Raw genomic sequence first — 23,160 nt, forward strand, 5'->3', positions numbered from 1 at the left:
GTCAGAACTACAGTGAGATACTTAACACCCACTAGCATAGCCAAAATAAAAAAGATGGACAGGCTGGGCGCAGTGACTCATGCCTTTAATCCCAGGCCTGAGTTGGGAGGTCAAATCTGGGAGGATTGCTTGAACCCAGGAATTTGAGACCTGTGCAACATAGTGAGACCCAGTCTCTACAAAGAAATAATTTAAAAATTAGCTGTGCATGGTGTTGCATGCCTGTAGTCTCAGCTGTTCTGGAGGCCAAGGTGGAAGGATTGCTTGGTCCCAGGAAGTCAAGGCCACAGTCATCTGTGATTTCATCACTGCATTCTAGCCGGGGCAACAGAGCTGAGACCCTGTATCAAAATTTTAAAAAAAGGTGGACAATCACAGGTGTTGGTAAGTGGTGGAGAAATTGGAACCTTCATACAATGTTGATGGGATTATAAAATGGTACAGCTGTCACAGGATCCTTGGAGTGTTGCTTTTCCAGCTAGAAGCCTTTGCTCGGGCCTGCTAGGTGTGTTCTGCCTACTCGGACTGGCAGGCTTTGTTCGACTTGTGCTATCAGCTCGGATCCCACGCCTGCCAAGGGTGAGCCAGACATGGATCGGCGAGGGGTGCATGAGCAAGTGAGTGCAGGGGCCGGCCACTGTTTACAGCCAGGCACACTGGGTGCAGTGGGGCAGGCAGCTCTAGGTGCTGGTGCCCTGTGAGGCTGCGAGTGGATCAGGTGTACCACAGGCAGCAGCTTCTGTGGGCACTGAGGAACACGGTGGCACCTGGAAGCTTGGAGACACCAGGAACTACAGATCCCCAAAGAGGTTGTCACAGACCTGGTTCAGGGAGCCCCTAGGTCTGGTCTCCCCGAAGGGTCAGAGATCTTCTTTCCTTGTCGCTCACAGCATGGTGAGCGGGGGTAGGGAGGGGTGTTTCAGTACTGTTTGTATTACAGCTCTTCGAGTCCCACCATTTGGCGGGTCCTGAGTTCTTGTCCCACGTCCAGAAAGAATGAGGTACACAGACAATTGGAGGATTAGCAAGGCGAAGAGGGGCTTTATTGAGCAGTAGTACAGCTCTCAGGAGACCAAAGTGGGTGGCTCCTTTCCGCAGGCAGGTCATCTCAACGAGTGTGTAGCTTTCAGTGGAGAGGAAACCACACAGGACTGGGTAGCTCCTATCCACTGGGAAGTGGGCCTGACATCTGGCTGAGTCTGAGATTTTCATGGGCTTCAAGAGGGGAGGAAGTGCATGCTGATTGGTCCATGGGAGGCAATGGGTGGGCCTGAGATAAGCACCATAAGGTCTCACTCCGGTCCGTGGAACTGGCAGCCAAGCCTCCAGGCTTCAGGCCATCCCAGGCTTGAAGGTAGAATTTCACTGGGGACCTGCCCCTTTTCACCCAGGAGCTTGTCTGCCTCCTGCTACTGTTCATGGCACTCAGGCTGTTCGTGCCAACGGATGCCTGTAGACCCATGCCAAGCCGCCCTCAGTTCCCCCTTGGCCTCCCTCTGTGCTTGTTGGTGCCCAAAGTCCAGAGGGGGCCAAGGTGGCAGTGGGCTGATGTGTCGGCACTGCCGCAAGCATGTGCATACACAGCGTACAAGCTTGGCTAAAACTTTGCTCCAAAATCTGAGCAGGAGCCGGGCGGAGGGTGGGGAAGGGAGGCTTCTCAGACCCCTGAGACACCGGGATACCCAAGTCTACAGCCACAGCTGGGTCAGGGAGCACAGGGCTCCTACCCCACCAACTTGGAAGTGATCAGGGCTCCCACCTGTTGCTGGCTCCATGGAGCACACAGACCCTGCCATGCCTCCCCTGCTGCAGCTGGCATCTTTGTGGCAGCCACTCCAGATGAGCTGCTGCCGCCATCACAGCTATTAGCATCAACCTATAGTTGGAAAAATAGTAATTCCTCCAAATATTAAGCATCAAGTTACTACATGATCTATTAGTTACACCCAAGAATATTGAAAACATACATCCACACAGAAATTTACAGTTGTTCGTAACAGCAGTTTATAATAGCCAAAAAGTGAAAACAACCCCAAAACCACTTGTTTAAGGATTCATTATGCCCAAGGCAGTATACTTTGAAGACAGACTTATTCCCTGATTTCATTTGGCCTGTAGTTCTAGACAGCAGAAGAGATAATACATTGTTAAAGGAATCTAACACTTTATTTAATTGCTCAAAGAATTCCGAGGGAAAAAAACTGATTGCTTCAGGCTGAGGATATTTGAACAAATATGGACAAAATTGGATTGTAGGAACCAGGAAGAGGTTTGATTTTGAACTTAAGCCAATAGCAAAACTCCAAAATATTCCTCCTATATACTGACATTATGTATACTGATATGTATACCTATATGCTGATATTAACATTTTTTGTCTTGCATATAGCCATATAATCTACATGTTTTGTCATGAGTCATGAAAATTGTTTAATGAACAGTGAGTGTCACTTTAAGCCTTTGGACACTTCAGCATTCAAGAATCAAATGAAATTCATTATCTAAATCTGCTCCCCTATAATCAGTATTTTTAATGAATGGCATACTAATTTATCTCACCAGTAGAAAGTACCAAAAACCTGTTTTTTCTCTATTTCTCACAGCCCTACATCTGATGAATTTTTATGTTTTATGATTGCTCTCTATTCCCATTACTTACTTCATAGGGACTTCTTTCTTGATATTCTAATGGCTTCCTAATTGGTTTTCTTACTTTCTGTTCATTTCATCTATTTCATCTTCCATATGCCTCTAAAAGTCTTTCTATATAATAGCAGATCTGATTCATCCCGCCCTTTGTTAGTTCCCAAAATCATATTTGCAGAAGTGCTATTCAGTAACTTTATGCTAAAGTCTTTGCAGAATGAGAAAAATAATGATGTCCTACTGGACAAAAGTGACAGTTCTTTCTCATTTTTAAATTAAAACATTTTTTGTTTTGGTCTCTGAAATCCAGAAGTGTTAGAACCACTGGCCTGCAAGATAAGGTCCCTGATACCTTGATGATAATGGCATATGAAATGGTTTGATTCTGAAATATCAGATTAATTTCATTTCTTGTGCTAGCTCCAGTTCATTGACTGGGTGTCTGTAATATTAGGTACAGAAGGCTTGTGAGACTTAACTTTGTGCTAAGCTGAAAAATGCCATATTCAATTTACAGAATATTCTCTAGGCAAAGGATGGGCGAATTCCTGATGTAGCCCTTTCCTGCCTTTTCAGCCTCGCACCTTCTACTTTATTTTCAAAATTTCTTCTCCAGTGTTACCATGAACTAATATATCCCCTGAATGCATGCAATATGTTTCTCATGATTGAACCATAATTGGCTGGGTGCAATGGCTCATGCCTTGTAATCCCAGCTGTTTGGGAGGCTGAGGCAGGAGGATCACTTGAACCCAAGAGTTCAAAACAAGCTTGGGCAACGTAGTGGGACCCTATCTCTATAAAAAGCAAATTTAAAAATTAATAATTGAAGTATAATAGAAGGTCAAGTATAAATAGTAATGTCTTAGAAGAAAGCCAGGCCAGATGTGGTGACTCACACCTGTAATCCTAGCACTTTGAGACGCTAAGGCAGAAGATTGCTTGAGCCCAGGAATTCAAGACCATCTGGGCAACATGGTGAGATCCTGTCTCTACAAAATAAAAATTACCCAGCCATGATGACATGTGCCTGTGGTCCCAGCTACTCTGGAGACTGAGGTGGGAAGATCAAGGCAGCAGTGAGCTGTGATTGTGCCACTGCACTCCAGCCTGGGCAACAGAGTGAGACTGTGTCTCAAAACAACAACAACAAAAATCTGATGGTAAATGGTTTATACGTCTTTTTATGTTGTCTATTTGTAATGTCTTTTTTCATTCACCTACCCTGTGAACTTCAGTTACTATCTTCTTTGACTCTTTCCCTGTGTCCTTAAAACATATTTAGGGTCTTTCTGTAAAACTTTCACTGTACCTACTATTAATAGTACTTATTTATAGTATAATTATTTATTTACTTATCTGTTACCTAGACTGTAGAGCTTTGATGGAACACATTTTTTGGGTTCTTGTGTTTATCATGTGAATTTTAGATTAATATAGACCGAAATTACGGCCCATGATGCATTCCATTTTAACTCTTTTGTTAAACAGAAGAACACTTAAAATAATTTGGTTTCATTTTAATGTTCTTTAGCACAATAAACTATTTACCACATACTTATGGTAACATGCTTTTAAAAATTATTTTTCTTTTATATACTGAAAAATTACTTTTATTTTAGAGATCCTTACTGTCTCTGAGCCATTGAGAGATTGTATGCCAAATGTATGTTTTTTAGTCTATCTGTCCTGTGTGTGTGTGTCCAGGTAATTACTTTGCCGTGATGGAAACATTTTTGTAAAAAGACTAGTACAATTTCAATAATTGTGGTTGAAATATGTTGTCATTTAAACCTAAATATTTAAGGAGACAAACTGTCGCCTTTTTAATGCGTTGTAGTGAGTAAACTTAACAAATTAAAGAATTGGAGAGAAGTAAAATAGTTTGTACATTATCAGTGATATCTGTGTTACAAGTTTTATTTTGTGTACATATATGTTAAAAGAGAAAACCATGAGCCAAGTTTTAAAATATGTACTTAGTTGTTGATTCACTGATGAAGAAATTTCTGATGTTAGGAATTTTTTTTTTTTTTAAAGCATACCCTTATTAGTGTTGTATGACCATATTCTGGAAACTAGGCATCAGAACAAGGATAAATTTGTTAATTAGTTGAAAAATCTGATTTTCATAGTAGGGTAATTCACAGTCTCTTTATAGCTTAGTATTCCTCAAAAGATTGAAATATTAAACCAGTACAACAAAGATTTCATTTGCAAAAAGAAAAAAAACTGAAAAATTAGGGAAAATGATTATAGTTTTTGTTCTTCAGTGTTTCATAACCAAGTGTTTGTATACGGTTAAAAAAAAAACTTAACTCTACATCAGATTGAGAGCCCAGCAAAGTACAATTGTAGTGTATAGTAAATGGACAAGTGGGTAGAAGGAACAAAGTCTAAAGAAGAACTACATGGTGGAGGCTGGGCACAGAGGCTCATGCCTGTAATCCCAGCATTTTGGGAGGCCAGGGTGGGCAGATCATGAGGTCAGGAGTTTGAGACCAGCCTTACCAACATGGTGAAACCCCATCTCTACTAAAAATACAAAAGTGAGCCGGGCGTGGTGGCGCGCACCTGTCATGCCAGCTACTCAGGAGGCGGAGGCAGGAGAATTGCTTGAACCCGGAAGGCGGAGGTTACAGTGAGCCAAGATCGCCCCACTTCACTCCAGCCTGGGCAACAGAGCAAGACTCTGTCTCAAAAAAAAGAACTACGTGGTCGAAAAATTGATGCTTGTAGGAATTTATTAGAGGATTATTGGTTAAATTTAATACTGAATGCAGCCTTTTGTTGTTTAAAAAAGTTTTTTGAACTTACAGTCTACGTCAGCATCAGCATCTGCGTCACCATTTCAATCTGCGTGGTATAGTGAATCTGAGATAACTCAGGGAGCACGCTCAAGATCGCAGAACCAGCAACGGGATCATGATTCAAAAAGACCTAAACTTTCCTGTACAAACTGTACTACCTCAGCTGGGAGAAATGTTGGAAACGGTTTAAACACGTTATCAGGTAAGAATATGTTTCTGTAGGTATTTTAAGCCCATTTTTCCCTAGGTGTAACACAGTTGTTCTTAGTTTTGGAATGAGGCAAGCAGATTTTATATGAAGACAGTGGGTCAGAAATGTAGTGGAATTTCCAAAATCTTAGTTTAAATTAATGCTAGAACTGATACTAACTCTTCTGCATTTTTCTTGTAAAATTGATATAGATATTCTACATAAACAGGATATTAGCAGATTTTAATTAGAATAGCTGGTGTTTTATGATCATCAAATTGGTAAATGTGTGTATTCTGTTGGTTATATTTTGTAATTGTTACAAGGAAGGCTAAATCTACTGATACATGTTTAAAATATTGCTTAAGCATGTCTTATGTAAATGATAAACATTGTAGTATATAATATTTATTTTCAGAAAATACGGAGGCTAAGGCAGAATGATCTCTTGAGGCCAGGAGTTTGAGGCCAGCCTAGACAACATAGTGAGATCCTATTTCTACCAAAAAAAAAAACAATTAGCTGGGCCTGGTGGTGCATGCCTATACTCCCCAGCCACTTGAGGGGCTAAGGCTGGAGGATCGCTTGGTCCCAAGGAGTTTGAGGTTACGGTGAGCTATGATCATGCCAGTGCACTCTGGCCTGGTAGACAGAGCAAGACTCTGTCTCTTAAACAAAAAACAAATACGGAAACTCTTGAGTTAGAAAAAAAATGGTGGTATTTTAGTAGGATTTCTAGACAAGGGATTAGAAAGTCACAGTTTTAGTTCTCTAGCTAGATGAGTGGCATTGGGCAAGGTACTGACCACTCTGGGATTTGGATGATCTATCCATAAAGCGTCATGCCTGGTATTTTGTACTGAGACACATATTTTTCACACACATTGAAAAGATCTTTTGTTGAAAGGTCAGGAGGCTACCGTCTCACTCATACTCCTCTTCAAATGAAATGTTAGCCAGTGCCAGTGTTTAAGAGGAGCCAAAACTTGTGATGACACAATTGGAGGTAAAATTATTTAAATGTTTGTGTGTTACCAATTGAAGTAATGTAAGCAGTTCCTGTCTATTTTGATAATCTGGAATGTCATGGGAAAGACGTGCCTATCTGAAGGATATTAAGAATGTTGGGATGGCTAAGAGCAGACTGTTAATAACTTTGTAGTCAAACACCACTGTGCCAGAGATATTTTTGTTCTCTTCTGCTATGTGAAAACATTATAAATACTCTGGGCCATTTCTCTTAATAAAGAGGAATTATTAAGACTACTAGGATTAGGGAAGAAAGAATCAAAATTTCAAGGTAAATAGTGAAGGAAAGAGGTTTGAGACAATGTTTAATTTACTTTTAAATGAAATCATGTCTAATAAAATATCAATAACTATAACAATACTTTAATTCTTAGAATTAAGAATTCTAGAATAAAAAATTAACCAACTGTGGTAGCAGTAAAAATAATTCTGATAAAATTGTATTGTTGACATCTTCCCTTTCCAGATGACTTTGATTTTGATATTGGCAGTTCTCCAGCATCACTTTCATTGACTTTTTTTGTGAAATTCTCCATGTTTGGCAAGATTTACATTTTTGTTCTGTAATCATTTTACATAATGTATAGGTAGATGTTGTGGGAAGTGACTGAGACATTGACATCATGTGTGGGGTAGATTTTAGTGTTAGAGAAGAATATGTTTAGAGTAGGAAATAATTTTATAAGTGAATAATTTGTGAATAATTTTATGTTTTACTGAATTTTGTTTCTGATAATGACTACATAACTGGAGATTCTCATAATAAACAACAGTAAGGCCGGGTGCTGTGGCTCATGCCTGTAATCCCAACACTTTGGGAGGCTGGGGTGGGCGGATCACCAGAGGTCAGGAGTTTGAGACCAGCCTGGCCAACAGGATGAAACCCCATCTCCACTGAAAATACAAAAATTAGCCAGGCATGGTGGTGCATGCCTATAGTCCCAGCTACTCAGGAGGCTGAGGCAGGAGAATCACTTGAACCCAGAAGGTGGAGGTTGCTGTGAGCTGAGATCGTGCCACTGTACTCCAGCCTGGGCGACAGAGCAAGGCTCCATCTCAAATAAAAGATAATAATAAATAACACTAACTTTCCTCTGTATTACTGAAGATTTGTTACCATCCAAAGCCTTGAAAGCTTTCTCTGATATAAAACTTCTTCATTTATTTTAAGATTCATCTTGGAGGCATAGTCAAGTTCCTAGATCTTCATCAGTGGTACTTGGATCATTTGGAACAGACTTAATGAGAGAGAGGAGAGATTTGGAGAGAAGAACAGATTCCTCTATTAGTAATCTTATGGATTATAGTCACCGAAGTGGTGATTTCACAACTTCATCATGTATGTATAAATTACATTAAGTGTAGCTTCTCATAATGTTCTATTTTCCTTTTTATGTATATTACTAAAACAACAGTAAAAAGGAATAGTGTATCTTTTGTCTTATGAAGATTTCAGAATACCTTAATATTTCTTTCTAGTACTTGTTTTGACCTTAAAAAATAATTTAAAATACAGTAGATGAGTAAGAGTATCTAGATTCCATCTACCTTTACATTGTTTAGCTTGCATTTTTCCTTTTAAGAATGTCTGTGTTACAAAGTAACATACTAAATCTTGTATCCTCAAATAGAATTTGCCTATAACATATGTAGTTTAATAACTACTTCTGATTCTTCTACTTCTGAAATAACTGAAAGTTTAAATCACCATTTTAAGGCATAATTTAAAATTACTTTAGTATAACATGGATGTACCTCTAGTTTTATTAAATTGACCTCAAGACCCACACTTTGTTTTTGGTTGCTTGGTTGCTTGCTTTGTTTGTTTTGAGATGGAGTTTTGCTCTTGTTGCCCAGGCTGAAGTGCAATGGCACGATGTCAGCTCACTGCAACCTTCGCCTCCTGGGTTCAAGCGATTCTCCTGTGTCAGCCTCTCTCAGTAACTGATGAAAAAGGTGCTAATTGAAGTTGACAAATATAGTAGGCAGAAATGGAGTTTGATTTACATAGTAGGAAATAATGTTTTGTTTTTAAAGGTTTAGTTTATTTTAATTTATCTTACTGGGGGAAATGTTTATTTGTGACAAATGAAAACATTTTATTTTCTTGACTTTGGATAGTAGAGCTTTAGTAGACAGTATCAATAGCTTTTAGGTTTTGGACTATAAAAGTACAGGATAGAAATAGATTTAGTTCCTAACATTTACCCTTTCATAAAGCTCCATATATTAGTGTAGTAGTAATTTTGCTCTTATACAAGGTGAATGGGTAGTTTCCTTGCAAAGGAATCTTATAGTATTTCTCATCCCATTTGAAGATTTAAACCACCAGTTAAGGAATCCTTTCAAAAGTGCAGATGTCATAGCCCTATTCTGATTCATAGTTCCTAGCCAGTATTTAAAGCAAATGTAACACAGGATACATTTACAGGATAAGAATTACAGCTGTTAACCTGAAAGAAAAAAAAATTGGAAAAATTTTTAGCTATTAGCGGGATTTTTCATAAAATTACAAGGGTTTAAAACAACTTTTTAATTTATTGCACAGAGTAAAAACAAAATCTCCAAAACAGTCTCCCTTGGATGATTTTGCTTTTAATCATTTTAAGAGTCATTTACATTGTATTATTTGGCCTATTTAAAAGCATCTCAATTTAAATACTAGATATTATTGTATCATACCAAATAATTTCTGATTAATAAATTCAGCTGTTTTAATTTTATCAAAATTTTCATAAGCTCATAATACATTTCTTTTTTATATATTTGTAATGTTGACTTTACACGGCAGTACTGGATTTTACCAGTAGGAATAGAAAGAAATATGTTTATGTTTTTTCTATAATAACAGTAAATTCTGTAGTTACAATGTAACAGTAATCAGTTTGAATCCAGCGCTTCGTTTTGACACTCAACATAATAAATGCAAATAATAATGCTCAAATTATTTCATGTAATTGGTTATCTTTACTTCCTTTCAAAAATAGATGTTCAAGACAGAGTTCCTTCATATTCACAAGGAGCAAGACCAAAAGAAAACTCAGTGAGCACTTTACAGTTGAATACATCATCCACAAACCACCAATTGCCTTCTGAACATCAGACCATACTAAGTTCTAGGGACTCCAGAAATTCTTTAAGATCAAATTTTTCATCAAGAGAATCAGAATCTTCCCGAAGCAATGCACAGCCTGGATTTTCTTACAGTTCAAGTAGAGATGAAACCCCAATCATAAGCAATTCAGAAAGGGTTGTTTCATCTCAAAGACCATTTCAAGAATCTTCTGACAATGAAGGTAGGCGGACAACCAGGAGATTGCTGTCACGCATAGCTTCTAGCATGTCATCTACTTTTTTTTCACGAAGATCTAGTCAGGATTCCTTGAGTACAAGATCATTGAATTCTGAAAATTCTTACGTTTCTCCAAGAATTTTGACAGCTTCACAGTCCCGTAGTAATGTACCATCAACTTCTGAAGTTCCCGATAATAGAGCATCTGAAGCTTCTCAGGGATTTCGATTTCTTAGGCGAAGATGGGGTTTGTCATCTCTTAGCCACAATCATAGCTCTGAGTCAGATTCAGAAAATTTTAACCAAGAATCTGAAGGTAGAAATACAGGACCATGGTTATCTTCCTCACTTAGAAATAGATGCACACCTTTGTTCTCTAGAAGGAGGCGAGAGGGAAGAGATGAATCTTCAAGGATATCTACCTCTGATACATCATCTAGATCTCATATTTTTAGAAGAGAATCAAATGAAGTGGTTCACCTTGAAGCACAGAATGATCCTCTTGGAGCTGCTGCCAACAGACCACAAGCATCTGCAGCATCAAGCAGTGCCACAACAGGTGGCTCTACATCAGATTCGGCTCAAGGTGGAAGAAATACAGGAATAGCAGGGATTCTTCCTGGTTCCTTATTCCGGTTTGCAGTCCCCCCAGCACTTGGGAGTAATTTGACCGACAATGTCATGATCACAGTAGATATTATTCCTTCAGGTTGGAATTCAGCTGATGGTAAAAGTGATAAAACTAAAAGTGCGCCTTCAAGAGATCCAGAAAGATTGCAGAAAATAAAGGAGAGGTAAATTCGAAAACTTGTCTTAAACCTATAAATCAAAAATAGAAAAAGAACTCTTCTTTTTTTTTTTTTGGAGATGGAGTCTCACTCTGTCACCCAGGCTGGAGTGCAATGGCACGATCTTGGCTCACTGCAGCCTTGGCCTCCCGGGTTCAAGCAGTTCTCCTGTCTCACCCTCCCAAGTAGCTGGGATTACAGGCACACTCCACCATGCTCAGCTAATTTTCGAATTTTTAGTAGGGGTTTTACCGTATTGGTCAGGCTGGTCTCAAGCTCCTGACCTTAGGTGATCCACCCGCCTCGGCCTCCCAAAGTGCTGGGATTACAGGCATGAGCCACCATGCCTAGCCTAGAACTCTTCATTTCTAAATTGGCTTCTTATAAAATTGATATTTGAAGTTTCTTTTCTTTCTTTCTTTCTTTTTCATTATTTTTTTAAATTTTTGAGATGGAGTCTCACTCTTTTGCCCAGGTTGAAGTGCAGTGGCACAATCTTGGCTCCCTGCAGCCTCCGCCTCCCTGGTTCAAGCCTCAGCCTCCCAAGTAGCTGGGATTACAGGCACCTGCCACCATGCCTGGCTAATTTTTGTATTTTTAGTAGAAGCAAGGTTTCACCACATTGGCCAGGCTGACCTCGAACTCCTGACCTCAGGTGATCCACCTGCCTCCACCTCTCGAAGTACTGGAATTACAGGCATGAGCCACTGCTTCCAGCCTGAAATTTCTTCCCTTAACATTTACATCCAGTAAGATGTCTCACTCATAGGTAAATAGATAAGAATTAATAATTGAGGATAAGCCATGGTAAAGGGGTGTGAATTGTGTCAGAAAGTAATCCAAAGGTTATTTTAACCAGGTTGGAATACATATACACACAAAGACAAAAATCTTAATCTCTTACCCAATTCCTTGGTAGACTAATGCTAAATGGGGTTAGTAAGAGGAACTGAATGACCATAAGAGGAACTGAATGACCATGGATTACCAATAAATCTGCCTTAGCCTTTATTAAGATGATTTATTAACTAACCATTTATTTACATATCTCACTGCAAATATTTTTTTGGAATTTGATGCACAAAATTTACTTTGATTCACAAAGTAAAATTTGATGCACAAAATAATTTTGATTTTGTGTTTGAAGTCCAAGTATATGCTGAATATTATGTTTCTTTAAATTTTTTGTAGAGACAGGGTCTTCCTTTGTTTCCCAGGCTGGTCTTGAACTCCTGGCTTCAAGCAGTCCTCATGCTTCAACCTCCAGAAGTGCTGAAATTACAGGCATGAGCCACCATGCCCAGCCAATTCTTTAGAAGTTAGTATTATTTAACAGAAATACCAGTTTAGGCTGGGTGCAGTGGCTCACGCTGTAATCCCAGCACTTTGGGAGGCCAAGGCGGGTGGATCACAAGTTCAGGAGATTGAGACCATCCTGGCCTACATGGTGAAACCCTGTCTCTATTAAAAATACAAAAATTAGCTGGGTGTGGTGGCATGCGCCTGTAGTCCCAGCTACTCAGGAGGGTGAGGCAGGAGAATTGCTTGAACCCAGGAGGTGGAGGTTGCGGTGAGCTGAGATTGCGCCACTGCACTCCAGCCAGGCGACAGAGCAAGACTCTGTCTCAAAAAAAAAACGAAAGGTTTAAATGCAGGGCATAGAATCTTTTTATACAAAGAAATCTTTATAGAGTTGAAGGTTGCTTATAAATCACTGGTAAGAGTGAAAAGACAAAAAAAATCAGAGATCTTAGTCCCAGCCTTACTCTTAATTTAGTCATCCTAGTCTAATTACTTAGTATTAAAATATTTATTAAAATGAGATAAAGTAGTTTATTTGAAGTACACTTCGAGGAAGAAGACTTACATAAAGGTAATGTGGGATTTTTTTTTCCTTTTTCACAAAGGCCTAGTAGAATTGTTGGGAAGCATTATTGTTAGTGTTATTTTTAGATTTTTGTTGTACTTTAGTAAGAAAATGCTTTCAAATCCAACTCAGGTGATAAAGGAAACTCTGCACACTTTCTGAGATGCTGGGCATTGGGCTACCATACTCCTTGTTTTTAATTTTATAGAACAGATTTTGCCATGTGACTGTTATTTCCCTGCTTTTAAACTTGCTATTTTTCCTTTTTTTGTAGAAAGAGATTTACTCTACCCTGGTAGTGTTTGCTTTAGTGTTTGCTTATTATAGCAGCTTCCTCCAACTGCAGGCTGTCTGCTGTCTGCTAAAGGATGTAGTTACATATTTTCAGCCTTCAAGGTTAGATTAATTTAATTACAGTAGTGTAGGCAGAAAGCAAAGCATTACTTTAGTCATCTTCAGAGAGAAATGATTGAGCTAGCACCACTCTATCTGGTTAATTTTAAAAGCAGCATTTGTTGGTTACTTTGCCAGAGAGAGTGTGTGTGTGTATGTTTGCATTCCTGTATTACATCTTTCCTCATACCTAAGGATTTTAAGACATTCTGCAGTTAAAAATGGTACAGAAAAATTGAATCCACCAAGTAAATAGTTGAAACTATGAAGGGAAGAAAGTTAAATTTAAAGGTAAAATATAAATACCATGTTTTTCAGTCTTTAAAAATAATTTATGGTTGAGGTTATGTCTGATTAACCCAGGGCATGAAAGTCTCCTAGCAGTTGTATATCCATCTCTTTCCACAAATCTTTTGCTAAGTTCATTTAGGTATCCATATATTCCGGGTTGTATTTCAGTAACAGTTCAGCATTCTGTATTACCAATTTACTGTGTACCTGTTTCATGCCAACAGTGGACTAATGCAGTAGGGATTTTAACAATTACTTACCTTATTATATAAAACTGTTGTTCCACATGTATGTATCAAGCAGTATACAGTGGCCTGTTAAATAGATGACATAGGTTAATGGAAACTTTCATAAGATTGCTGCAGGGAGGGGGCAGATGGAGAATTTTAAAGCATACTTTTAAATTTTTTTCTGTAATACAAAAGTTTTTCAGTTTAAACGTGGTTCTGATAACATGTAAATGAGAATCTACAAGCCAGTATGTGTTTAATTCATGGAAATAGCCCTAAAGTTTGAGGGGAGGCAAGGGGCAAAAGTGATAAGTTTATCTTACCTTTATACTGTTGGACTTGAAGTAGTCTGGAATACTGCAGAAATTAAAGTCTCTTAGAAGTACTTATAAAGCCATTGAGAAAAATACAGATCTTAAACTGTCATTTGTTAATGACAAAATTACTTAATCATATGAAAATAAAAATAAATGATAGGATAGCCTATTTTACTTACCTTTAAAATATTTGTTACGATTTTTATTCTCAATGAGAGGGTTTTTCATTTTCAATCAGAGGGTTGCTGATGAATATAATTATTGTTGCTTTGTTGTTTTTACTATTTGCTTTTTTCCACCCAGAGACAGTGTGGGTAGAAATAACAAAAAAGAAAGCTTGTGATTATGTATGACTGAAGTAACCAACCAGGATGAGTTATGATAGCTTTGGGAAATGTGCCTTCTTTTGCAGCCTCCTTTTAGAGGACTCAGAAGAAGAAGAAGGTGACTTATGTAGAATTTGTCAAATGGCAGCTGCATCATCATCTAATTTGCTGATAGAGCCATGCAAGTGTACAGGAAGTTTGCAGTATGTCCACCAAGAGTGTATGAAAAAGTGGTTACAGGCCAAAATTAACTCTGGTAAGATTTACCCTTTTGTGTTTTCACAATTTTTTCTAAGAGATGCATGTATGTATGCATTTTGGTTAACAAATTTGTAATTTATAGATTGTCGAATTTAGACTTTTAACAAGTGTCTTAATTTTTGAAGTCTCAGCAGAAGCATTAAAGAGCATTAGTCTTTGTAAATTTTTAGTAATGTGTCTTATATTTCATTTCCCACCAAACTATTTACTACTTCATACATGTATAGTACAGCTGTAATTTGTGATCACTGGTGTGTCCCTTTTATCATGTAAGATCCTTTTGAATCAAGGAAATAGACTCACCATTTACCAGCTGTGTGTCCTTGAGAAAGATTTATTTCTAATGTTGCTGTTGTGTCACTTAGCGAATTATGATAATAAGGCTACTATGGGGATTTATTTATTCATTGAGTGCCTGTAATGGCGCCAGGCACAGTAGTTCTAGACGTCGGTTATAGGATGGTAAAAAGACAAGGCACCTGCTTCTTGTAGTGATATTGGGTGTTAACGAAATGCCTTTCTGAAGTGAGAACGTGTAAATTGAGGGCTGAGCTATTCCATGATGAGGGGAAGCAGCACTCTAGCATAGGGAACAGCAAGTTCAAAGACTTTAAGGTGGGAATCAACCTAGGTCTATTTGAGGAGCTGAATTATGCATAGTGTGGCTGGTGTATAGTTAGTCGGGGAGGGGAGATAAAGTTGAGATGAGAAAGATTAGCAGAAGTTAGTTTGTGCAAGACTTTTAAAGGCCCAAATCTTAGATTTAAATATGATGGGAAGCTACTAAAGGGAAAGGCAATGAAATTATCTTATTTATATTTGGCTTCTCTGAGAATGGATTTTTAGGGGGACAAGAGTAGTACAGGGAGACCAACCAGGAGTCTGTTATCAGAGCACTTGCTAGAGTTGGTGTTGATTAACGTGTAGTAGTGTGACCGTGATGATAGAATGGGTAGATTCTGGTATATTTTGTAGGTAGATCCTGTAAGACATCCAATTCAGCAGATTGGATGTGATGGAATGAAGGAGAAAGAACAATTAGGGAAGCTCATATTTTGCCTTGAGCAGTTAAGTGAACGGCAGTTCCTTTTACTGAAATAGGAAGCTGAAAAGGGAACCAAGGGTTCTGTTTTGGACATTTTATTTGAACTGCTTACTAGATAACCATATGGAAATGTCATGTAGGCAGTTAGCTAGACAAGCCTGGCATTTCAGGAGAAACACTGGAAGTTTCAGTTATGAACGCATGAGTAACGTTTGAGGTTTTGGTATTAAATAAGGTCAGCTAGAGGAAGAGCATATATCAAAGAAATAGGCCCAGGGCAGAGCCCTGGGACACCCAAACGTTTAGTGAAAACAAAGGAGATTTGAAAAGCAGCCTTTAGGAAGGAAGAAAACCAAGAAAATGTGTTGTGCAAGCCAAAAGAAGAATGCTTTAAGGAGTGTGGGATCAACCCTGCACTTCTGAGAGGTCAAGTAAAATGAGAAAAAAGAATAATTGGATTTGATAGCGTAGATGTTCTTCGTGGTTTCAATCTCTGGAATGCTGGGTTCCTGAGCCTGATTAGATTAGACTGAGTAGAGAAAAGTAGGTAAGAAAGGATAGACAACAACATAGGTTCAATACTTTGAACAAATTTACTACCAAGGAGACTGGAGATGGGGAACAGGAATTAGAGTTACATGGGATCACAAGAAGTGTTTTTGTTTTATTTTGAGGTAGGGAATTTTAAGGCATGTTTTTATTTTGAGACTTCTAATAGAGGAAAAAAAAATATGAAAAGAGGGGAAAGAAGATAGGGTCCAGAGCACAGCTTGAGTGGTTATCCCTTAATAGGAGAAAGGATATTTTCTCTTCAGAAGGCTAGTGTTGATGTGTTTATCAGTTTGTTGCTTTGATGGGAAGATTTATGACTCCCTCTGTTAATTGCATCTGTTTTCTTAGAAAGAGAGGTAAGGTCTTTAGCTGGTTAGGAAGTTTTGAGGTGTGAGGAAAATAACATTCTAAGGATGTGAATGTGTAGTAGGATTTCCAGATTGTATTAGTGTCTGTAAAAGTGATTTTAAAATGAGGTACACATACAGTTTTTTTAAAGCAGTTTTCAGATGCTTGGGATAAAGGTATGGACTAGAGTACAATGCTGGTAGGTCTTTTGCCAGGCAAATATGATGAAGGGAGTTAAGGGTATCTATAAGGACATAATTGTGGCGATCACAGAAATTAAAATCAGGAGGAAAGTAAGGACATCAGGAAGTGTATAGTGAGAAAGAGGTAGAGTATCTGAATTTTATTGACATTGATGTAAGTAGGCTAAAATAAGAATTGGTACACAGGAGGAGGGGATGCTTAAAATGGAGATTTAGGGGTAGTGCAGCAAATTGTGATGAGGTCAAGGGTATGAACTTAGAGTTGGTGACTGAGGTGGGGAAGGGTGATATTGGAAGCAAAGATGTTGAGAAAGTTATAATCCAATGGGACTGGTCTTGGATGTTGAAACAACCAAGGATTTAGTTGGCAAAGAAGGGTAGAGAACCAGGTGCTGAAAGTCATTAATGATTAAGGGGGGAATTAAGATTTGAAAACAGTAATGGGTGTGTTGGGTGGGCAACTACCCTCACTTCTTGGTCCTGAGTTACAAGGGACTGTGAGGATAAAATGGCTAGAGAAGCATATATATAGGTATCATTAGTCAGAAGGCACTGTGGTTCAGGCATGAAAGTAAAGAGATAGTTCAAAAGAGAAAGGTTGGTGATTAGAGGAATTTACTGATATTAGACCATGAGTACCAGGGGATATAGGAACAACTAGTAAGGTAGAAAACTAGATCAGATTAATAAATGTACATAGTTGTTTAAGATTAAAGGTCTGATCATTAGCATGGTAACAGACAACTATGTTGTGAGGTATGATGGCACTGATTTTGATTTTAATAATCTGTTGGAGGAGTTGGGTTCAAGTTGGAGATGATGGGGATACTGGGAAAATTCCTGAGACTCCCAGTAATGTGGTAGTCAAGTGGTGAGCAGTAGCCCTCTAGGGGGCACAAGAGGAGAAAGCAGTATCTTTTCTTCTAAGCTAGTCTAAGCCCAAGGCTCTGAACAAGCTATCTCACCTGGAACTGCCTTTTCTCTGAGCTATATGGTGTTACGGTAACTCACAGGCTTTGTTAGTCACTGCCCTGAGGTGTTAGATGTACTAAATGAGAGATTACACGTAAAGTGCTTAGTATTTTGACACTTAAGGGCCCAGAAATGTTAGCTATTACCAAAATGAAGAACAACAACTTGACTCAACTTCTGATACATATAATTGGATTGTTAGTGCTAGATATGGAGGAAAACAGATAATATAGTTTATTGTTTAAGAACATTGGCTTTTTGAAGTTAGACAAGCCCAGTTTGGAATATTTACTCGAACACTCAGCTAGCTATAGGGTCTTGAGCATGTTTCTTAACATTGGTTCTAAACCCTGGCTGCTGATCAAAATCACCCACTGGAGTTTTTAAAAATACAGATGGGCCAGGTATGGTGGCTCACACCTGTAATCCCAGCACTTTGGGAGGCCAAGGCAGGTGGAACACCTGAGGTCAGGAGTTCGAGACCAGCCTGGCCAACATGGTGAAACCCCGTCTCTACTGAAAATACAAAAATTAGCTGGGCATGGTGGAGCACACCTGTAATCCCAGCTACTTGGGAGACTGAAGCAAGAGAATCGCTTGAACACAGGAGGCGGAGGTTGCAGTGAGCCGAGATTGCCCCATTGCACTGCAGCCTGGGTGACAAGCGTGACACTCAGTCTCAAAAAAAAAAAATTTACAGATGATTCAGATGCACTCTTAAAGATTCTTAAGTAAGACTAGGTTAGGCCTCAGTTCTGTCTGAGTAACATTGAGTAATACCTCATAAAGTTGTTATGAATGTCAAAAGAGTTATTGTTCATAGTTTCCCACTGTACCAGTTACATGGTAAGTACACTGTTAAATTAAATGGGAGTTAGTTTGTTTTTGTTTTTTGAGACGGAGTCTTGTCACCAGGCTGGAGTGCAGTAGCACAATCTCAGCTTACCGCAATCTCTGCCTCCCAAGTTCAAGTGATTCTCCTGCCTCAGCCTCCTGAGTTAGCTGGGATTACAGGTGCACATCACCACACCTGGCTAATTTTTTGTATTTTTAGTAGAGATGAAATTTTGTCAAGTTGGCCAGGCTGGTCTCGAACTCCTGGCCTCAAGTGGTCTGCCCACATTGGCGGCCTCCCTGGCTAATGTTTTCTGTATTTTTAGTAGAGATAGGGTTTTGTCGTGTTGTCCAGGCTGGTCTCAAACTCCTCGCCTCAAGTGATCTGCCTGCCTTGGTGGCCTCCCAAAGTGCTGGGATTATAGGCGTGAGCCACCACACCTGGCCTAGAGTTAGTTTTATAAGGTTATAATAAGTACTTTTCAAGATATGGCCAATTGAATGTCTAGGTCTCAGCAACTGAACTTTCCTGATAGGTATTCAGAAGTATTTCTCAGAGCTACACAAAGACCCCATCTGGTAGAAGGTTCATTCTGGTAGAGATTTATTTAAACATTTATTAAGAAGCTACTGTATTTGGATTGCTAAAGTCTACAGGATATACAAATTTAGGCAGATGCAGTCAGGGTGTAATGGAGAGAGCCCTGATTAAGAAATACAGGAGTAGGCTGGCTGTGGTGGCTCATGCCTGTAATCCAACAGGACAAGGTAAGGGGATCCCTTGAGCCCATGAGTTAGAGGCTGCAGCGAGCCATGGTCATGCCCCTGCACTCCAGGCTGGGCAGCAAAGAGAGATCTTGTCTCCAGAAAAAACGTGTAGGAATAAATGGGTTGCTCCCAGCTGTGTGTAGCCTATTTGAATGACTTAATAAGTCTCTTATTCCATAGAGGAGGAAAATGAAGCCCTAAGATATAAGAGAATCTATTAAATTATCTCCAAGGTCCATATTACATTTTCATATATGCTAGACTCCAAAAAGAAGCTTGGTTTTATTCATATACTCAAAATATAGTGAAAACTCAATATAATTTGACTACAGCCCATTTTGAGACAGCATGCTTCTTCAGATTAGCACTCACTTTCAGCTGTTTTCTAGAACATGTATGTAAGTTACTGCTGTCTTGGACCTTATGCCAAATTTTACTCTTAAAAAATTCTTATTAACTAACACTAGTTATTGCAGTTTTATGAGTTCCTTGAAGGCAGGGCCTACTACTTACTCTTTTTTGAATCTCCAAAACCCTCTAATTATTGCTTGCACATAACAGTCACTCAACAAATGTTAGTTGAATTGAATTGAAACCTATCTACCCTATTATTCATACAACTTACTCTAATTTTAAGGCCATTTTTCCATTGGAAACCCTATCTGAAAATAAACCAACAAAGGAAAAGGCAGACAGAACCTACATGTTTAATTACACAAGACTACTACCTACCAAATTGGAACCAAAAAGCTTAGGAATAATCAAATGTTAGATGAATATGGAAGTTTTCTTTTTCTTTTTAAAAAAATGTTTGGTAAAACAAATACATAAATAACATAAAATATGCCATTTTGACCATTTTTAAGTATACAATTTTCATATTCACAGTGTTGTGCAACCATCACTCCTATTTCCAAAATTGTTTATCATTCCAGACAGAAACTCTAACCATTAAGCAGTAACTCCTTACTTCCTACTCCCTTCTCTGCCAAATCCCTGGTAACTTCTGATCTACTTTCTGTCTCTAAATTTGCATATTCCAGATATTTTATGTAAGTAGAGTCATAAAATACTTGTGCTTTTGTATCTGTATTTCATTTAGCATAATGTTTTAAAAGTTCATGTTGCAGCATATATCAAGACTAATTCCTTTTATGAGTGAAAGGAGCTGTTTTTATTTGGACAAAGGTGGGGTCCCTTTTTTCCCTTTCTAGCAAGTAAGGCAGACACATTCCTTAAACTCCAGAAGGTCTTAGGTATGTGTTGTCACATCAAAGATACTTTGGTGTATCTTTGATGTGACCTTGGGTGTGTAACTAGGTGTTTGAGATGTTACATCACTAAACATTGTTTTCATGGCATCATGTCAAAGTACTTAATGAGTAAGTAGGAAGTACAGATGACGTTCCATTGCCTCTGTCTGCTTCCCAGGATCAAGGATGTCTGAGTATCTGGGAGGAAGAAAACAACCAAGGTATCTAAATTATGGTGGTGGCTTATTATCATAGGGCAGGACCTAATGTGCACATTGGATATTATAGACTGCTCTATTAGGGGACATTACTGGTTTACTGCAGAAATGTAATATTTCCTTTTCTTCTCCTTTCCTTTAAGGTTTTATTTATTTTAAGCTTAAAACTTAGCGAGCAAAAGTGTTTTATGAAGACATTGTAAAACTAAGCTTTACTTGTAATTTAATTTTTACCAGGTTCTTCATTAGAAGCTGTAACCACCTGTGAACTATGTAAAGAGAAGCTGGAGCTTAACCTGGAGGATTTTGATATTCATGAACTACATAGAGCTCATGCAAATGAACAAGTTAGTATATTTTGCCTAATTTGGTAAGTGTCTATTCTATGCTTCAAGGACAGCTCTTGAAGAAAAGATTAAATCATGGTCAGAAACCTTGCATTAAAATAATAACAACAATGATAATGTTATTAACATAATTCTGTTACTGCATTAGGTGTTAGAATTTCATAATTTTTTTTTATTTTTCCCTTAAGCTTAGGAAAGTTTTTCCAAAATAGGGATGCCAACCTTATTTCCCCACAGCTGTAAGTTTTTTGAGATGCATAAATGATACAGTTAGAATGAAGAGCTCAATAATTTCCGCCTTTTTCTTTACTGAAGGAAAATTCAGGAGGTGGGGCAGATGTGTGTTTAAGGAGATTACAAGGGTGACTTTAGAGCCAAATTGTTGAAGTGTGGTTAGCATATTTGTTTAAAAAAAAAACAAACAAAAAAAGATATGCTGTAAAGGGAATGCATGAAGTGCTTGAAAAACACTTTCTGGCCAGGTACAATATAGCTCAGACTTACACCTAGCACTTTGGCAGGCTAAGACGGGATGATTGAGGCCAGGAGTTTGAGACCAGCCTTGGCAACATAGCAAGACCCAGTCTCTACAAAACAGAAAACAAAAACACTTTTTAAATGTAGGGGTAATGGGTCTCCCCTCTTTTGTTATACTGAATGAGATTTACAAAACATAAAAACCATTTTGTGCGGCCGCCATCTCTGTTTAGTTCCAAAACATTTTCATCACTCTAAAAGAAAACCCTCTACCCATTGAACAGCTCCCCATTCTGTGCTGTCAGCCCCTGGCAACAACCAGTCTGTGTTGTTTTATGGATTTACTTATCCTGGATATTTCATACAAATAGAATCATACAATAATATATTTTAAGTATGGGAATAATAGATACCCTTTGAAAATCTGATTAAAACTATGTACCCTTCTCAGAAAATATATAAGACACAAATTCTGTCTTTAATTTAGGGGATTCCCAGATCCTTTGAAGCTAATTGCTTGGATCCAGATAAAGAATCACTGATCTAGAGAATGGAAACATTAAGCAGTTGATGTAGCATAGGTGCTACTCTAATGCCAGTTATGTTATTTTATTCTCCGATGCACTAGGTATCCAAAAAGAAAATGACTTTCAGCAAGGCAATGTTTTAAATGCCCAAGGAGTTTTCTGTAGATAGCTGAGCATTGTTATTTAAAAACCAGAGGAAACATGGAAAAGTGGAATCATGCAGAAATAAGTATAAATACATAACTTGCCTTCTTAAAATGAGAGTAGGTTTCAAAAGGATTGTTTCTTCTGCCATCTTCCTTCCCAAGATGCTTCATCCTGTCTCTCAAAGGCAGTTTTTTCCTTTTGTTTTGGTTTTGGTTTTGGTTTGTTTTTTTGAGATGGAGTTTCACTTTGTCGCCCAGGCTGGAGTGCATTGGTATGATCTCGGCTCACTGTGACCTCTGCCTCCCGGGTTCAAGCGATTCTCCTGCCTCAGCCCCCTGACTAGCTGGGTTTACAGGCATTTGCCGCCATGCCCAGCTAATTGTATTTTTAGTAGAGATGGGGTTTCACCATGATGGTAAGGCTGGTCTTGAATTCTTGACCTCATGATCCACCTGCCTCAGCCTCCCAAAGTGCTGGGAATATAGGCATGAGCCACCGTACCCGGCCAGTTTTTTCCTTTTTGATCTCAGTCAAGAATGTTTTTATAGTTTTCTAAGCATTTTAATGAACCATATTCTTTAGAAGTTTTAGGAGATACTAGGTGGAGTCATTGTAAAAACAATGACAGCCTTGATTAAACTTCCTGGTTTTAACTTGTTTGTTCTGTATGAACAATAGATTCTAGTGGCCTGATAGCTACACTGATTTTAAGTGATTTGTTTGTATTTCCACATTAACCAGTGGCTTGATCTTTTGCAAGGTGATAACTTTTTTTTTTTTTTTTTTTTTTTTTTGAGATGGAGCCCAGGCTCTGTTGCCCAGGCTGGAGTGCAATGGCGCGATCTCAGCTCACTACAACCTCTGCCTCCTGGGTTTAAGCTATTCTCTTGCCTCAGCCTCCCAAGTAGGTGGGATTGCAGGCACTCGCCTCTACACCAGGCTAATTGTATTTTTAGTAGGCACGGGGTTTCACCATGTTGGCCAGGCTGGTCTTGAACTCCTGACCTTAGGTGATCCACCCACCTTAGC

The 23,160-nt window shown here is 38.6% G+C and overlaps 2 protein-coding genes across 11 annotated transcripts in view; one reads left to right on the plus strand and one right to left on the minus strand.

The window, feature by feature from the left end:
* MARCHF7 (membrane associated ring-CH-type finger 7) overlaps positions 1 to 23,160 on the plus strand; it is a 54,975-nt gene that overhangs the window by 24,551 nt on the left and 7,264 nt on the right. For 6 of the 7 annotated variants that reach the window (XM_011760696.3, XM_011760698.3, XM_071072841.1 and 3 more), the window contains 5 exons: positions 5,466 to 5,658; positions 7,847 to 8,014; positions 9,663 to 10,761; positions 14,266 to 14,435; positions 20,871 to 20,980. In XM_011760696.3, coding sequence (XP_011758998.2) covers positions 5,466 to 5,658; positions 7,847 to 8,014; positions 9,663 to 10,761; positions 14,266 to 14,435; positions 20,871 to 20,980 — 1,740 coding nt within the window. The remainder of the gene's footprint in view (positions 1 to 5,465; positions 5,659 to 7,846; positions 8,015 to 9,662; positions 10,762 to 14,265; positions 14,436 to 20,870; positions 20,981 to 23,160) is intronic. The other variant, XM_071072844.1, reaches the window with a different exon arrangement.
* Positions 1,022 to 23,160, minus strand: part of LOC105493191 (CD302 molecule) — a 53,232-nt gene continuing 31,093 nt past the window's right edge. Inside the window, exons 7-9 of one of the 4 annotated variants that reach the window (XM_011760701.3) lie at positions 13,860 to 13,893; positions 13,567 to 13,620; positions 1,022 to 9,128 (exon numbers count right to left, since the gene is read on the minus strand). In XM_011760701.3, coding sequence (XP_011759003.2) covers positions 9,063 to 9,128; positions 13,567 to 13,620; positions 13,860 to 13,893 — 154 coding nt within the window. In that variant the 3' untranslated portion in view covers positions 1,022 to 9,062. Of the gene's footprint in view, positions 10,787 to 13,566; positions 13,621 to 13,859; positions 13,894 to 23,160 lie in introns of all 4 variants that reach the window. The other 3 variants (XM_011760702.3, XM_071072848.1, XM_071072847.1) reach the window with 3 other exon arrangements.

The sequence above is a fragment of the Macaca nemestrina genome, chromosome 11, assembly GCF_043159975.1.
Source record: "Macaca nemestrina isolate mMacNem1 chromosome 11, mMacNem.hap1, whole genome shotgun sequence".
NCBI lineage: Eukaryota > Metazoa > Chordata > Mammalia > Primates > Cercopithecidae > Macaca > Macaca nemestrina.